Source organism: Trachinotus anak, unplaced genomic scaffold, assembly GCF_046630095.1.
Source record: "Trachinotus anak isolate AG129_WGS33_773 ecotype Australia unplaced genomic scaffold, CSIRO_AGI_Tana_v1 ptg000024l, whole genome shotgun sequence".
NCBI classification, from domain to species: domain Eukaryota; kingdom Metazoa; phylum Chordata; class Actinopteri; order Carangiformes; family Carangidae; genus Trachinotus; species Trachinotus anak.
The window spans coordinates 8,225,148-8,243,372 of record NW_027273875.1 but is presented as its reverse complement, the minus strand read 5'-3'; the positions used below and the strand labels follow the sequence as shown (position 1 = coordinate 8,243,372).

The 18,225-nt window shown below is 40.5% G+C and overlaps 1 protein-coding gene across 4 annotated transcripts; it reads left to right on the top strand.

Moving 5' to 3' along the window:
* Positions 1-1,991: 1,991 nt before the first annotated feature.
* On the top strand, positions 1,992-17,305 carry nlgn3b (neuroligin 3b). 4 transcript variants are annotated; one of them, XM_071461076.1, is made up of 7 exons: positions 1,992-2,188; positions 5,631-6,302; positions 8,273-8,332; positions 9,216-9,365; positions 10,201-10,386; positions 12,395-13,184; positions 15,520-17,305. In XM_071461076.1, exons 2-7 carry the CDS (start codon positions 5,822-5,824, stop codon positions 16,316-16,318), a joined length of 2,466 nt encoding a protein of 821 aa, XP_071317177.1. In that variant the 5' UTR covers positions 1,992-2,188; positions 5,631-5,821; the 3' UTR covers positions 16,319-17,305. The 4 variants fall into 4 exon arrangements, with proteins under 4 accessions (XP_071317177.1, XP_071317178.1, XP_071317179.1 ...); XM_071461077.1 differs by lacking the exon at positions 8,273-8,332; XM_071461078.1 differs by lacking the exon at positions 8,273-8,332 and having other exon boundaries at positions 2,088-2,188; positions 5,631-5,724; positions 15,520-16,465.
* The last annotated feature ends 920 nt before the right edge of the window (positions 17,306-18,225 follow it).

The window sequence follows — 18,225 nt, the reverse complement described above, 5'->3', positions numbered from 1 at the left end:
GGATTATAGTCAGTAAAGGTCAGCATTTTTGTAGCCCTGCTGAAAACAGCTCAGACTTGACCTTATTTCCCCTCCTGACCCATCTGACAGTTTTCTTGAATTTCCATGAGGACAACTAAAAGTGCTTCTCCATGGCCAACTAGACAACTGGGTTTGTTCTCCCCAAAAATCTTAGGCACAAGCCTTAAACAAGACCTGCAGAGGAACTTGTAGGAGAGAGTCTGGTAGCCTAGGCCTGCAACCATGGGGCCCAATCAGGCTCAGTTTGATAAAACAACATTCAGTCAACAACACAACAACAACTCATCAGGACAGGTTAAGGTTTATGATACATTGCTAGTTGGGCCTTTAGGATAAAGTGGGGACCCTGACAGATTGATCCCTGCCTACACTTGCATTTGGCACATATAGGGCAAATTCTGTTGAACATGTTGAAATGAAATAAATGGTGCCTGACAGATTGACATGAATTTGTTTTTCTAAGCTTGTGGTACCATGGCAACAGTCCTCCGAGCACCACCGCTGACATGCTCGACCCATGTCAGATCAACCCTGGATATGAATCATTTCATTTTGAAAGAAAATGAAAATTATTATTCTTTTCTCACCAAAGGACAATGAATATCATGGCACAACCATGGCCACAGAAGCTGTTTTGTTTTTGTGCCTGGTCATGCTGATTCAGCCCACACTTAGGGTTCATGTGGAGAAACTGTCCATGATGCAAATATCTGCAATGGAAAAAGTGTTTTTAATTAAAATGTCTTCCTTCCAAAATGAGCTTGTTGGACTCTTTACATGCCACATGGGTAATACTGGTAAGTCCACTCTACAAAAAATAGTCCACTTAAGAAACTCTGCATTTGCAGATCCACACCACCCAGCTACAATCACAGCTAACCTGGGATGCATCGACTACCTGCATCTGATGTTCACACTTCATTTGCTTCCGAGGAAAAACAAAGATTGTGCCCTGCTTGAGCAACATTAGAAGTACCTTTTTTTTTCTGTAAAAAGCTTTTCTTGCTTTGGTAACCAAGCTTGAAACAGACATCACTTGGCAGTATCTCTCCGAAAAACTGCAAAGACAATCTCTCTGCTCTATTCATGCACAAAGCACAGCATGCAGTATGGCCAGTGGGCATTTGAGAAAAAAAAAAAAAAGCATATGTGGGGAAACTGTTTGCGCTGTCAGCAACTGTCTGGATATCGCCTCATACTGTATATGTTATGGTGCATGGTTAAAGCAGATCCCAGACTGGCTTTCATATTATGATTCTAAGAAAGTTTAGCAAAAAGTGTGACAGCTGAGCAATCTCAAATCCCTCAATGAAGCATGCTTAAAATCAACACATATAGAAAAATCATCATTGTGAGTATATGAGTTATTTTAAGAAAGAGGCAACTTTCACCTTCCTGTGCTGAACTAATCTCCTGCCACCTGTGGCCATTCTGCCAGACAGCATTGTCCAACCATTGTTTGTTAACCGTGATGTTTGAGGGCTGTCATTGCAGAGCTCCTCAGCACTGCTTTTTTTTTTTTTTTTTTTTTTTTTTTTTTGGTGAGAACAGACATTTGATTAGAGTAAATGCATATTAGCTTATTTAAAATACATTACAAAGCAACAAAACAATTTGCAATTTTTCTGGCTTTTTTTTTTTTTTTTTCTTCTTCTCTCTCTCTTCCCACCTCATTTGTCACAATTTGCTAAAAGACTGAAGGATCCCGGCGAAACGTAATTGCACTGGAAAGGCGCACCTCTCCAGGCCTGCGCACTCCTCGGACGGCCACTTAAGCCTGCTGTTTATTATCTGCTCGAAGGTGGACGGGTTTCACAAAGCGGGGTGGCGGTGGTTAGTTGATGGTTTCTAAATTGGGATTTCGTCGGTTGTCGGAGGGCGAGTTTAATGCGCTGGCGTATCCCGGCGGTTGCCTAGTAACGCGCTGGCAGTGGGGCTCCATTAAAACCGCTGGCGCTCCTGACCTTGGCGTCGTGAATGCGCAAAGCACACAGACTGTGCGAAGCAGGAGATAAGAGTAAAGATCGGTGTGTTTGATACCGGGACCGGAGACATTTTTTTTCTCCCACACACACACACACACAGCCCATTGTCTTACAGCGAAACTGACGGGCATGGTATGGAGGAAATCTCGGGATGGAGCGCGTATCCGCTTCTGTAAAAGCAGGTGAGTTAACCTAATGATTATTCTGGGGTTGTTGTTGTTTTTTTTTTTTTTTTTGTTTGTTTGTTTTTTTCTCGAGCAGGGATGAATCTTTGCTCAGATTGATCACTGACACCTTCACTGATTGTTTCATTTAAAGCGATTGCTGAGCGATAGATGGATATTTGGATATGTGTTGGCTCGTCAGTATTTTTTCCCCGTTTTATCCAGCGTCCTAGACCCAGATTAAACAAGCTCCCCAGTCACAACGTGAGGCAGCGCACACACACTACAGCAGTTTGTCGATGCTATCTGGGCTGTGGCTTGGTTTCCTCCGTGGGTCTGGACCCTTGCATTCATTTAGAAAGCACTGATCATTATGTTGAGTGCTACCTGCATGTTTCCCGTGAGGCAGTCTTATCTGCATCAGCCTCAGATGCAGTGCAAAATTAGGGGGATTTTGGGGGGAATCCACTAAAACGGTTTCGATCCACACCAGTCGAATTACAAGGGCATTGGGAGCCCAGTATGTCTGACACACGAGGCTGCTTCTCAGATGCTTTCATGTCAAGGGCCCCCAGGCAACCAGAACCTAATCGATAATGTTGTCCCAGAGATTTTTATTAGTGGTGAATTGGTGTTGAATTGTGTGCCTGTCAATGATGTAGGTGCAGAGATAGTAATGGTGGGAGTGAAACACGATTATAGCAATCATTCTAATAGGTCCCTAACTAGGATCGAGTCGGTCAAATGAGGATTTAAGTGTTTGGCCCAGGTCTTTTGACCCAAACCACCACTGTGATGCATGATCATCTGACTGCTGCACAATTGCCTGATGGAATGATATGTCATGGTTGTAAAACATTTTTTATTTTTGAACATATCACTCAGTTGCTTGAGTCATTGCAGGTATTTAATTGGCAAGAAATATTTAAACCATGTTTTGTTTTGTTTTTTCTTCCTCTCCTGTTGCTGGGTGTGTTGCCCTGAAAACTTGCAGTGAATCAAACTTGACTGAGTGATGGCTCACTTTTATTACATGGCCCATTTGGTGGAAGCTATAAAGCTTTTATCCACATCTGTCCCATCGCAGACCATAAGTTGGAGGAAGGATGGTCTGCAGCCTAGTTGAGGACAGTACTCAGCTGCTTAGACCGTCTGCAGCAGCAACAATCAGAAAAACCAAATAAAATACTCTATGGCCATTAAAAAGCGGCCTCAGCCTTGTGCCAGTGAATAGAATTAGATGTTTGATTTGATGTCAGATAGCAAGAGTATGCTGATGTATTGACGCTAATATCATGAATGCATGTGTAATTGAAAAGGAAATGCTGCCGCTCATTTTAAGAATTCATATCATCGCTTTGATCTACAGAAGCCCCAGCGGTGTCTTTTTTTATTTTATTTTATTTTTTTTTTTTTATGCTTCTTAACCAAGTCTGACTGGTGATGCCCTCTGTACAGCCTGTTACTGCTGATTTGATAAGTGATAACCATTTCACAGCAGATTTTGGGAAGAGAGGATTATTGCCTCCAAATGGAAATTCAAATGATTTATTATCAATGTCAATTCCAAACCAGAAGATGTGCTCCATCCTACAAAAAAAAAAAAAAAAAAAAAAATCAGGTTCCCTCTCTTTTCCATTTTAATGCCTTGGGAGCCGTACATCATTGTCACATAGCAGATGGGCATGGAACAAGCCTTGTCCTTTTTTTGGCTGTGGGGAAGTGTTAATTAATATGGACAAAGCTGGCTTAGGGCAGAGAAATATAATATTTCTACAATGAACCTCTGTGATACTAATATTTGAGACTGAATGTATCTGGCTTGTCTCATTGCATAAAAACCGACACACTGTAATGATGTTCATAGCAGGTGATGTGCTGCATCTGTGAAACTGAGAATGAGCTGTGCCTTTATTTGTGTTTACGTTCCTGCTAGGGTACACAAAATGTTGCAGGCGAAGAGAAAAAGCCAATGCGCCACAACTGAGGTTAATTAGTTTCTCAAATTCCAAGGAAAAAAAAAAGATTGTCCCCCTGTCTTAACAGAAAGGTTCATCAGATTGAACGATAGCTGTTTAGCTGCAGTCTGTCACAATGCCTGAGGTAGCACTCGTCAATAAATTTGATTAGTTAAACAAGCTCGTTTTTGCTTTGTTCACTGTCGAGCCCGTGAGAACCTTGAGCTGAGCATGTCATACTTACTGCTCTCCTAGACTGTAAGGACGGAGACTGGATACATTTTGGATTACAAAGTAGTTAATTAGGAGAAGTACAGCTCGGTTTGTTCACTGTAGTTCTCCATGGGTGAGTTTACTTTTGATACCTTATTTGACGTGCTGTATGCACATCTAATTACGGGTGAATGTGTACTCTCCTGTTTACTGAAGCGTGCACACTGACGAACGAGTAACTAGTTATCGCTTGTCATTGCACAGAAGCTCTGGTGACTGCAGTTGGGTTCAAACAGATCATGTGTTTGCATCAAGCAGTCTGATATAACTGAGATGACATATCCAAGATCAAGGAATTCTTCCACTTAGAAATAAGAAATGTATGGAACCAACAGGATTTCATTTATGGCTTCCATTACGTCAACTTTGTAAATAGCAGTATTTCCTAATGCTGTGAAGCATAAACATAGATTCCTTCTGATCATAAAAACTGGGGAAAAAAAAAAAAACTTCTTACCTTCCAGTTTCCTTTGAGTAAAGATCTGTACGTATTTCCTGAAAGAAGTGAAAAATGTAGACTACAAGTGTTGAAGGATTCTTTTGCTGTGATATTGAACTCAAATGGTCTATTGCTGTCTATAAGCGTGCCTAAAATCTTTCAGTTAACCTGCAATTATTCTGCTTTATGAGGAGCGTTTGGTGCTAGTGTGGTCCCATCAGATATGTTTGTTCTGCGGCTGTTCAACATATCCATTATGCATCTTCAAATCAGCTACATACATGACACGAAAACATTCCCTATATTATGATTTGGGATATTTGGTGTTTTTGAAATGTATTGAAGACTGAAATATCACAACGAAATCAGAAATGTCTTTCCCAGTGAGTATGTCTTTTTAATCCCTCTTGAACACGTATTAAAGATTTGTCTCTGCTCTTCACTTTGTGTCTTTTACGTAAGAAAAGAGGTACTTAACACCTTTTATCTTGAGATGCTTTCACAGCGTCACTCTAACATCACAGCAGATGGGTTTTTCAGATTCTTCCCATCGCCTCTTCCACTGATACACAGAGATCAGTATTCAGTGATTTATAGATATAAAAGCATAGATTTGCTCTTTCAAGCCAGCAATTTGTCCCAAAACATTATTAGCATCAAAGTGTTTCAGTGGACGTGCCATACTGATATTAAGCTGGTATACAATTTTTTTTTAATTTCATTTTTTTATCAAGCTTCAACAGTTTCGATGTTTCATTGATGACCATTTTTCTAATCATGTTGTTTTCAGATCTGTGTGCCCTGCAATGAAAAGTGGAAGTGGAGGTGCTCCAAACCTAGCTGAGGTCAATCTGGATTTGATAACCGCCGGAGTGAAAGGCACAGTGAGTGATGTCTGTTTGACAGGGTCAGTACAGCAGGACTGAACAGACACTACAGTGTGCATTTGTGTTGTGCAAAGGGCACTGTCTTGCCCAGACCATGTGGCTGGCTACATTTAGAGACCATCTGTTGCCTGCACACCTGCTACATCAGCAAGGGACAGTAACCATCACCCACTGTGCTCTTCTTTGGTGGATATTATGTTCCTGCTGGTCATTCACCAAGGCAACGAGCCAGAAATTCTACCCAACAGTCACCACCCAGTTCGGGAAACTTCGAGGCCTCAGGGTTCCTGTGCCCAGCGAGGTGCTCAGGCCCGTTGATCAGTACCTAGGGGTCCCCTATGCTGCCCCGCCTGTGGGCGAGAAGCGTTTCATGCCCCCAGACCAGCCCTCCTCTTGGTCAGGTATCAAGAATGCTACCCACTTCATGCCTGTGTGCCCTCAGAACATCCACAACACCGTGCCAGAGATCATGATGCCCATATGGTTCACCTATAACCTGGACACAGTAGCCACTTACATTCAGGATCAAAGCGAGGACTGTTTATATCTAAACATCTACGCTCCGACAGAGGATGGTGAGTTGGTGTGGTAAAATGGACAGCAATGACTTTCCATATCCATTGACCACCGTTACTCGATGGCGTCCTGTGATCATCATAAAGCATGTGTTTGTGACCACTGCTCATGTCGCTGCTGCCACCAAGGGCTGATTCACCATCCAAAGCGATGTCACCATGGACCCACGTGTTGCAGTCATATTCCATTTGAAATAACAATCACGGTTCTATTGATTACACAGGAAATTACGCATATTTTGTTAGTCATGGCAAATGAAGACACTGGCCTGATACCGCTACATGTGTATAGATACACATAGAGAGGTGTAAGTAAATATAAATGCACTGGGGTACATGCTTGCTCACTCACTAATAGACATCTAGTAAAATATTGCTGTGGTAAGGTGTTGTTCAAGTATTGGTCCGCTTAAACTAAGCAGTAATTTTCAGCTGTTAAAACGATGAGCCTAGCACATTTGGCTGTCAGCACACAACATCAAAAGTAATCATGAAGAATTACTTAGGAGATTTAGTAAAGCTAGCTTTTCATGTTTGTTAAAAAAATTACAATTTTCTTTATATTTTCTTCTGAATCACTGCTTTGTTCAGACAGTGTGTCTGTTGGGGGCCAATTAGTGAAGTACAGGAGTCAACTGTCTATCGCTGGCTGAATGCTTTCCTATTTTTTGTATCTAATAGATCTGTGAAATGAACCAGCAAGGGAATATTTTGTGTGTCTGTGGCGAATCTGTAGATTAGCAGAACAATGTAATACCACAGTAATACTGTATGTTCTCTAAATCACGTTACTTCAATAAGCCAGTTGAACATGGGCCCTGAGAATATATTGTCACCCTCTCAGGCATTCGGTGCAATACAGGACACTTAGCGTTCACAGTGTTCAGCTGGTGTGTGTAACATGCCACTCTTTGACTGCCTTTTCTATGGTAGCGTAGCAACAACAGATAAACAGCCTGCTTGAGAGGTAGCTGTCCAAAATGGTGCAGCCCACCTTTCATAAAGCCCCTGGTCTGTGTGCTGCATAAAAGCCACGTCACCCAGCACACAGGTTAATTAGATTTCACATTTGTATTCATATTTAAAAGACAATGAATTAACCCATTGGTTCTACACATTTTTATCGTTTTTTTATTGTTTTTTTATTGTTTTTTACTATAGACCTCCACCATTGTTTATTTAAGATACACCCCAGGCATTCAGTGACTTTATTATTTGTTTCACTGATGTGAAACCTTTGCTGTTTTCCCTTTCGCTTATCTGCTTATCTTTTTTTGCCATGTCAGATTAGAGCGAGGGTTTCTGAAATTCACACCAAATATTTATTTTTGTGGCTTGGTGCCCCACTCAAGTCTGAGTTTATTGATTATTCATTAAATAACCGTATACCTCCTATCTTCAGTAATTATCCTGCAGTGGTTTACCTGAAGAATCGATGTGGTATTCTGTGTAGATATATAGTTGTACAGAGAGATAAAGTGAACAGAGAAAGATGTATTGCTCCAGTCAAAGCTGAGGCAATTGCGTCAATATAATGATACAAATAATCAACCCTTCAAAGGTAACAGTGTGTGTATGTGTATATGTGCGTGCACAAATGGTGCAGCAAGGAACAACAATTTGTTTACTTGACTAAGACAGAAATACAGCACATATTGTTTTGTAACTCTAACTCATTTTATAATTGTGTTTAACCGTGTCATACATCTCTAAAGATTTTACATAATGTCATCTACATCTTGTCAAAAAGCAACGACAGGGAAAAGTCCAACATAGTGCATGTAAATGGGCTATTCTTCCTCTTGCCATTAATTTATGGATCCTTTTTCTCCTGATACTGTCACTTTGATTGGACCGTACATTAAATAAGAAGCACACTCAACCATGCTATTTTCAATTCTGTATTCTGTATTCTGTTTTTTTTTTGTTTTGTTTTTTGTTTTTTTTTTTTCCCCGTATGTGAATCCCAGGGAGCCAACACAAGAAAAAGGGGGCGGCTTACTCACACGCTGAGACTCATATATCTGAAGGTATTTTTAAGAGCTCAAAGTCTTGCTGCATGGATTCTTTTAGTTTGAGTTTGGTGGATGAAGATCTCACAATTCTTCGTTTTTATTTTCTTGAGGGACCCTTGTTTTGAGTGGATTAAGAAAAATGTTATCTGATTTCAGATTACATAAATTTGCTGTTACTGCACCTTATGTTTTGAATTGAGCTATGTTGAAATCCTTTCAGTAAGTGCTACATCTCTGCTGCCGTGCACATTGATCCATAGATTGCATTATCTAGTTATATGTCTTATGGTCCCTTTTAAAGCCAGTCGTTAGTCTATGTAACAGATTGGTCTGATATCATAGATTTTATATTTCTATAGGAAAAATAACAGTGTTTCTTTTTTCGGTCATGCTTGTACATAACAAGAGCTCGATTAGTTACTTTTCAGCTCAAGTCTACACATATAAAGTTTGTTTTTTATGCTTGTGCATGCATATTATATGTTGAACTGTAAAACACATTAAACATTTTTTTTCTCCTCAAATGAGATCAAACCACAAGTCAAATCAATAGGTTTTTTTCTCTTTCTCTCTCTAATGCAAAGAATCTCAGATGTGGTACAGAGCACAAGTATGCTTGGTTGAGCACTTGAATGCACTGTTTTTAAATTATATTCAACCATTTTATTCATACACCCCTTGTCAGAGTGTATTTACCATACATTTTCTGAATGTCATTACAGCTTCCAAACCATAGGCCTACCACTGCTTCTAGGCATCTTTTCTAAGCAGCCTTTACCCATACCTCATACTGAACAGTTGGGATTTAAAGTTTTAGAAACAGTGCTCCATTAATTTTCCATTTCATTACTGTTGCCTCTGCAGTTGTTTGCTCAGCATGTGTGTGTTGACGTTGCAGATATAAGGGACTCTGAAGCCCGACCTGTGATGGTCTACATTCATGGAGGCTCCTATATGGAGGGCACTGGGAACATGATGGACGGCAGCGTGCTAGCCAGTTATGGGAATGTTGTTGTCGTCACGCTCAACTACCGAATTGGAATATTAGGTGATTATGATGTCTCTGTGTGGTAACTCTTTCAAATGGGGTATTTATCTTTGTTTAATCTGGGAGCAATAAATAAACTGTAATTATAGTCATTGATTTCCACTTATGTTGCCATTATCAACCTATAAAATGAAGTAGACATATGAGAAAATATAGGTAAACAAGATTTTGGTAGCATGGTATAGCTTGATTTGCATACAAATGTTGTCCTCAGAGGAAAAGCGAGCTAAATACTTATCATACCATGTCCTTGTTGCACACAAGCTGTTTTATGCCCATTCTGAAAATGTATCTTATCTTCCTTTAGATGGATTTATCTGATGTGTACAAGCCTTCACCGTTCTTGAAAGAAGAAATGCTTTAAATACAGTATGGACAGGGTACAGCATTGACAAAGTCAAGAGTTTTTCATTTGCCAGTGTTTAACATTCAAAACGCTTTGTTGTTTAGATGAAACTAGACAAGGCAATAAGTAATGGCATCAATTGTTAGAACACCACTGACCTTTGTGTGTTTTCATCTAATTAATTTAAAGAAATAGGCACAGGTGAAAGATTTACTTTTTTATGCATGCTGAATGTTACAAAGTCACTGTTGCGAGGAGAGCATTCAGATTTGATGAGCGGAGCCTTGTTCACTTCCTGAGGGGCACTGCGGCTTAGAGACTAAGGAGTTGACTAAAGTAGTCGAGACACTGTGGGAGAGAGCAAAGGCATATTTGCACCTGAGGGGAAACGGTGTCAGTTTATTCATATGCCCTGCTGGGCTACATCTTTAGATCAAAGCTGTGACATATACTGTAGCTCTCTATTTCAGTCCTCTCTGTATATTTCAGGCTTCCTCAGTACCGGTGACCAGGCAGCAAAAGGAAACTATGGACTCCTGGACCAGATTCAAGCTCTTCGCTGGATCAGTAAGAACATCGGTTACTTTGGAGGAGACCCGGGTCGCATCACAGTCTTTGGATCTGGGATTGGTGCATCCTGCGTCAGTCTGCTGACATTGTCCCACCACTCAGAGGGTAAAAATCTGCCATTTAAGTTATCGCATTATCAATGCAATCAATGCACAGGAAAATACAGCAATGTAAAAGCAACGTCAAAATCCACAAACTTTGACAGGCGAGAATCCATTTTGTTCTCAATCAAATTCATTTCTTATCTTGAAGATAACGATAATCAACGTTACTTTTCAAACAGTCGTTTTTAAACATTCTGGAGTGTTGTTCTCATTCCACAATGTTGTTGCAAGTGCGGCTCTAAATGGTCTTTCCAAGAGATGAAGTGTTATGATATGGGAATGGGGTAAAGGGGGTATTCGTTAAGTAAGTGATTGCTTTTGTTCCCCTCTACTCAATCTAATCAGCCTAAAAGCTTTGCCTCTTAAAATGTGAAGCTCTTAAAGAAGCCTACTGGCATTATAAAGTTTTCAGCATGTCATCACGTTCACCTGTTCTGTCAGTTTTTCCGAATGATTAATTTTTCAGTCTCTCAGTGTCACATCTTTTTTTTTTTTACCCTTGTTTGCCTACCTGCGCTGTGTGGTAAAAGTGTCAAAATTACCATTGATTTTGGTTTAGTGGTCTTCTGCAATTATAAAACCTTGATTAAATGCATTGTAAGGTTGGTGTGCAGAGACAAAGTACTTCAGATATTTTCTGTAAAAAACTAATATGTAATTTTTCCCCGCAAATATGCGCAGCAAGTGTTTTAATTGAAAAGGGGATATTCTCTTCATCATCAACTGTTGTAAGATTATTTTTAAATTACAATATAAATGAATGTAAATTTAATTATATCCAGCATACAATATCCACACGCAACTAGCATGTGATATCCACTAAAAATGACAACATGCCATTTGGTGAATACTTATCCAAAGCTCCTTGTAAAAATCAAAGGTGTGTATTTCAATAGGGGTGGTCCACCGGGAATTGAATCTCTTTGTGTTATTATTGCTCTGGTCCTCCCATTGATGCTGGACAGAATCACAGGAAGGGCAGAAATTGTGTGTTTTTATCAATGCCTGGGAGGCTGCGGCATCTGTCCTTTGTGAGGTTTGTATTTGATGCCCTAGCTCGGCTGCAGCAAATGCACAAAGATCTCCGACTGTCTTTGAAGTAGACTGGCTAGATGCTGCCCTAAAAAAATCTGAAATAAATGACAGCAAAGGAGGGAGAAAGTGACACCGTCCTTGCACTCTTTTTTCCAGAGACTGCAATGCCTTAACCTCAGCAGAGTATTTTTTGAGTTGATACATATCACTTGTCATTTTTAGTTTTAGATACAAAATCCCCAGAGACAGAGGTCACATACTGCATATAAACAATTCAACAGAGCAGCGTGTTGACTGTATCAACATTGAAGGATCAGAGTCACTGCATATTCAGCTCCCTGCACAGACCCTCCACCGCACAGTTGGCATCAGCAGTCTATGTGTAAGCTATGCAGCTTGTTAGGCACACAGTATTAACAATTCCACAACTACTGTATGTCTTTCAGTAACTGCTGCAGAGTAAGCTATCTCTGCACCTCCGCGCAGAAACAATGCTGCAAATTGATCATTAATTTGACAAGTATTCACCCTCATCTGCATATGGCAATGACACCACATGACACAAATAAGAGGATCAACAGAGAAAAGCTAGTTTTTTTCATCATTATAATAACAATGGATGGGACCAACATCCTATTACCAGTTCATTTCTTCTACCAGCTGCTTCACTGAGCAGCTTCTCATCAGCAAGGCTCAACTATCTGTCCTGTAATCTCTCTATACTGCTTTATCTCCCTGGCTAGTATGCCAACCTACATCACATGTAGGCATGTTTGCTTTTGTCTGCCTAACTTCTGAGTGGCAACAAACAATTGATTTAAGTACTAAAAGCAATTAGTGTAAAGTGAATCATGTATTTGCTTAGAGCAGTTCAGAATGCTTTTAATTATAATGATTTGGTGGGGTAAAGTATTAACCACTATTCTCTGGGCCTTCGTCCTTTGTCTTTTTTGTTCTGAATTTTGTGTCCCAAGGTTTGTTCCACAGAGCCATCATCCAGAGCGGCTCAGCTCTGTCCAGCTGGGCTGTCAACTACCAGCCAGTCAAGTACACTCGAATGCTGGCCGAGAGGGTTGGCTGCAACGTGCTGGATACCGTGGACATGGTTTCCTGCCTGCAGAAGAAGAGTGCTAAGGAGCTGGTGGAGCAAGACATCCAAGCTGCGCGATACCGCGTGGCTTTCGGCCCTGTCATTGATGGAGATGTCATCCCAGATGACCCCGAAATCCTGATGGAGCAGGGCGAGTTCCTTAACTATGATATAATGCTGGGGGTTAATCAGGGAGAGGGACTGCGCTTTGTGGAGAACGTGATGGACCTGGAGGACGGTGTGTCTGGAAGCGACTTTGACTTTGCTGTGTCAGACTTTGTGGACAGTTTGTACGGCTACCCAGAAGGGAAGGACACGCTGAGGGAGACGATTAAATTCATGTACACAGACTGGGCTGACAAGGACAACCCGGAGACCAGGAGGAAGACCCTGGTGGCTCTGTTCACCGACCACCAATGGGTGGAGCCCTCAGTGGTGACGGCTGACCTCCACGCCCGCTACGGCTCTCCCACATACTTCTACGCCTTCTACCACCACTGCCAGAGCCTTATGAAGCCTGTGTGGTCAGACTCAGCGCACGGAGATGAGGTGCCTTATGTATTTGGCATCCCCATGGTGGGCCCGACTGACCTGTTCCCCTGTAACTTCTCTAGAAATGACATTATGCTCAGTGCTGTGGTTATGACTTATTGGACCAACTTTGCCAAGAGCGGGTGAGTAACAAATCCAAAGTACATGTTATCATGAATGTGCCTTATTTACACATGGTTACTATGCACTAGAATCTCATTCAGCATCTCATTTTGCAGTCTAGTCTTGGCTTAGAAATGGTGAGAGTGTGGGGGTATAACATAACATGCCTTACTTGTGCAGAGCTGATTCGTGTTGAGATGTTAAACTTCTGTCTACATTTACCCTTCTTTTATCACCCTGATTAAAGGACTGTGGGATTCAGCCTTAAGTAGTTCCTCCTAATTAAGTGCAGCCTGAACTCCCACTGCCACGTCTTCTAGCCTCTTCTCCTTTTCTCTTTTGTTAGTTCACAAGAACTTGCATATGAAAAGTGGTGCTTCAGCTTTTGTCAATTAATATGAATTCCTTAACAAACATCAAAAGTCTGTAAATTGACATGTCTGTCTGCATGTTATGTGTGCTTCCACTTGCTCTAACTGATTTGAGGAAAGCATATATGTAAAAAAAAAAAAAACAGCTTAATTTTGCACCTGTACTTTTGAGAAAAATTTGTACCCAATGTCAAACACTAAAAAATAAATGAGGTTATGCTCCATTGTATTGTTAAATCTACTGAGAAAACTGCAGACTACACACAATTCTTTACACACAGTGTAGTGAAAGCCGTGTCTTTTTAAATGCCAAGTTGTTTCTTTTTTAAAGAGCGTATACGCTTCTTTATACACATTTTTTACACACAGATTTTCCAGTAGTGCCGAGATTGAAAAATGGCTGTCTCTCAAATTTTCATCACTTTTGGCAGACTTCCCAAAGGTGATGGATCTTAAAATTTACAGCTTAATTCACATAAATGTTTAAAGCAGTTCCTAACTGTTTAACTTAAAGGTTATGTTCAAGAAAAAATTTGAAGATGCAGTTAAGATGTACTCCATAAACCTTTCCCGACTTTACTATGAGTTGTGATTTCAAGTAAATTTGGTACAAATAATCAGACAAATAATATATATTATGTATTTAGCCTACTGTATATCCTTATAGCCTTTAAATCAGTGGTCAGAGATGAACTCCTCGCTGTGGAGATTTCTTTCCTTCTGGCTGTTTAGCATTTATTTCCACAAAAAAATCATCCATGTATCTACCTTCAGAATTAGACTCAGTATCAGGTTTATTGCCCTAATCGGTTTTCACATATGAAGAATTTGTTTTGGTGTTTTAGTGCATGATAATAAACGTAGTAAGAAGAAAAATACAAAGAAAGATAAAGCAAAGCAAGAACTGAAAGGCAGATATCTTAAATTAGACAGTGACAGTCTCTGGCTTCATTGATGAGGCCAACTGCAGTTGTGAAAAATCTTCTATGTATCTAACTATAGGTTTCTTTTAGGTACATGCTATATACACATATTGGATAATAATTATAAGCAGAACAAAAGAGACTGGAGACTTCCAGCTTAATTACATTTTTCAGTTTTCAGCAAATGAGAGTTTATTATTCGAGACTAGCTATGGACTGATGTTGACCTGATATCACACCAACACTAACTCAGCGCTGCAAGAGCATCCTGTTGAAAGTGCAACAGAGTAAAACTCCACAGCTCTCCATCTGACAGCTTGCTTTGTTATTTGTCATACAGTGGCAAAGATTTGCAAGATTTGTGTGTTTTTGAGGATAAGCAATACATACAGTGCGTGAGTTGCACTGTAGTGGAGGACTCCATTGCTAACCCACTGGAGTCTTCCTGCACACTGAATGCACAGCGGCAATGACTCTTTGTTGATGATGGCCCGGGTAGTAGGAAACACGGCACAGGTCAATGTAGGCTGCTGTGTAGTGTCAGTGTGTAGGAATGAGGGAATGCTGAGCCCTTGAGGAGAGATGGTGATATTACATTGTGTTGACCTCCTTTTTGCCCTTATGTTGGTGCAATTCCTCTCTTTCCATTTGTATTTGGAATGGTAAAATTGCATTTATACTATGGCTAGGCAATGCGGTTGAAATCCTTGGTACGTATATTTTCTGATAGCATTATACATTATGGTATGGTAAACATGAGCAAAATTGCATTTTTAAAACATCCAGCTACCTAATGTTCAGTGCAGTGAACTGTGTTCCACTGTGTGGAGAAATAAATGTAGTAACAAATGTTGTTCATTTATCTTGTTGGCTTGTTCTGAATCATTCATTTTGACAACAAAATTCCTACATCAATAACTTGATAATATCATATCATTGCAATATGTTTCTGCTGAAAGTCTATAAATATGTATTGATTTATCAACCAACCATAATAGCATAAAGTTTTCACCCAACACAGTTATTTCTTATGACCCAAATCTTCTATGATGTGTCCGTAGGGATCCTAACAAGCCAGTGCCACAGGACACCAAGTTCATCCACACCAAGGCCAACCGCTTCGAGGAGGTGGCCTGGTCTAAGTACGACCCCTATGACCAGCTGTACTTGCACATTGGCCTGAAGCCTCGTATCCGTGATCACTACCGTGCCACAAAGGTGGCCTTCTGGAAACACCTGGTACCCCATCTCTACAACCTCCACGACATGTTCCATTACTCCTCTACCACCACCAAGGTCACCCCGCTGGATCCCACCCAGTCCAATGGCAAAAGGTCTGGCAGCACTGGGCGGCCTCCTGTATCCACTGCTCACAATGATGGTGAAGGGGGGAGGGAGATGGGTCCTCTGATCATGCCGAACCCAAGAGATTACTCCACAGAGCTCAGTGTCACCATTGCTGTAGGGGCATCACTGCTCTTCCTCAATGTCCTGGCATTCGCTGCCCTGTACTACCGCAAGGACAAGCGCAGTCGGCAGGACACGTCCCAGCAGCCGAGTCCCCAGCGAGACAGCAAAGGCAACAACGTGAGCCACACCACCACTGTAGATGAGACCCTGTCATCCCAACAAAGGAACCAGTGTGAGGCCCTTCACAATCCTCTTCACGTCTCCCCCAGCTTGGACTACTCACTTACCCAGCGCCGCTCCCCTGACGACATCCCTCTGATGACCCCCAACAACATCACCATGATCCCTAACTCCCTGATGGGCCTCTCCAACATGAGTCCTTACAGCACCTTCCCAGCTGGTTACAGCTCTGCAGGCCTGCCCAGCACCCACTCCACCACACGGGTATAGCCTGGCAGGAGATGGAGATTAGAAATGTGACATACGTAAAACATGGAAATGTAAAGCTGTATTTAGGATGTGTACGTAAAATAGGATTGAATATGTTTGTTCTGTCTTTTCCAAAGGTGTACAACCACCAACATCCTGCCTTTGCTCTCATAATAGGAAGTCTAACTGCAGAGTCATTTTTAATACTCATTTTAAAAGGCAGTTAAAAAGAAAAAAGTGCATTTCATTTTCCACTTTGGCTTTTTTGGAACTTTACCTAGCAAGAACTTACTATAATGTTTATACAGTTGGATTTGTATGGGAAGCTTTTTCTTACTCTGTGATATCTATTTTGATCTCGTGGAACAAAGTGACATTACAACTCGTGGTGGACAGAGATGAGATCTGGGAAAAGACAAAAGCAGTATTATTATTACTATTATCGAGCTATTTTATACATATTTCTCATGGTACATTGCTTATTATGAAAATGTATTTTTACTGTAATTACTTTAAAATACCTTGTAACTCGCATACATAAGAAATTACTGTGGAATCATAGCAACAGTGGATTGAAATCTTACTCAAATACTGCTCAAACGTGGTAAAAATGTCCAAAATATTTCTACCTGGTAGTGCAAAATATAGCACCCCTGTGTGTGTGTGTGTGTGTGTGTGTGTGTGTGTGTGTGTGTGTGCGTGTGTGTGTGTTTGTGTGGGTGTGTGGGTGAGAAGTACGCTACAAAAATGTAAATTAGGCAATGTTTGAAATTAATGATTCAGTTTTGCATATGTAGTGCTGTGTAATCTATTGTAGTCTATTTGAGTATCCTTGCTATATACTTTTTTTTTCATGTGTCCATATTTTTTGCTTAATACATTGTAGGACTATAACTAATGCTTCACTTTCAAAAGAGAATCGCTTAAGATGTGTTTTCCTACTCTAACCAACTCATGGTTCTTTTGGCTTGGCTTGTTTGTACAGAATAAACTTAGACCAACATTTGATTTGTCGTTTGTTTATGAATACTGTAAGGTCTTCAGAAAGATAACTGTAATTACATTGTAACTGTATGTATACCAACTCAATTACTCACATTTAAAAAGGAGTTTCATGAAACTTACAGATTGTGGTTTGGACTCTGTGCATACCCAGGGGTCATCCTTTGCTGAATGGACGCGATGGACATCAAGCTTTAAGATTTGAATCCTTTGAACCTATCATAATGTTGTTTAATCTAAATGAGACGACTATTAAAAGATTTTTCGAACGAAAGATGAGTCGTGTCACAAGGTGGGATTTGATCACCCTTTATATGGATAATGTGTACGTAAAGGTCTACAGTTTCAGGAGATAATCATAATTGTGTGAAATGTAGTATTGTAGCTGTCTGGGTCAGGGCTAACTTTAGAGTTAGGGTTAAAGGAGAACTTCACCAATTTTTCACATCAAGCTCTTTTTACAGGTATTTTGAAGTACTACTTCATATGAGAAAAAAAAAAACGCTTTATAAGCTTTTCATGGCTTTAGAGGAAGCTGCACGGAAACATAAATTAGTTAGGGCTGAAGACTAAGTCTAATGAAAAAAATTGAAAAAAGTGAGCCTACCAGACCTGTAGCCTGTTCCTCATCTCTGCTTGAGGCTAGAAACTCAAGGCTACATTGGTCACTACTAGCATAACACATCTGAATGTCCAACCGAACTGCCAGTGGCAAAAAAAAGGACAATATCTGTGGTTCTGGTGCATCAGTTTTAATGTCCATCATGAGTCCAATAATGAGCGTAATGCTAAATCAGTGGAGTACTCGTTTAATGTATAAACAGAGCCAAGTTGGGCTCATTCTGAGAATGAAATTAAGTTGGGTTAGGTTTATTTTAGGGTCAGGGTTAAAAGAGATAAGTTTTGCTATTGCTACGTGGCCAATT

What these genes read in the sequence shown, in the direction of transcription:
- nlgn3b (XM_071461076.1), top strand. Translation starts at nt 5,822, where the DNA reads ATGTGGCTGGCTACATTTAGAGACCATCTGTTGCCTGCACACCTGCTA. An exon ending in CTACGCTCCGACAGAGGATG is followed by an intron (nt 6,303 to 8,272) that starts GTGAGTTGGTGT and finishes TGTGAATCCCAG; the next exon opens with GGAGCCAACACAAGAAAAAG. An exon ending in ACCAACTTTGCCAAGAGCGG is followed by an intron (nt 13,185 to 15,519) that starts GTGAGTAACAAA and finishes ATGTGTCCGTAG; the next exon opens with GGATCCTAACAAGCCAGTGC.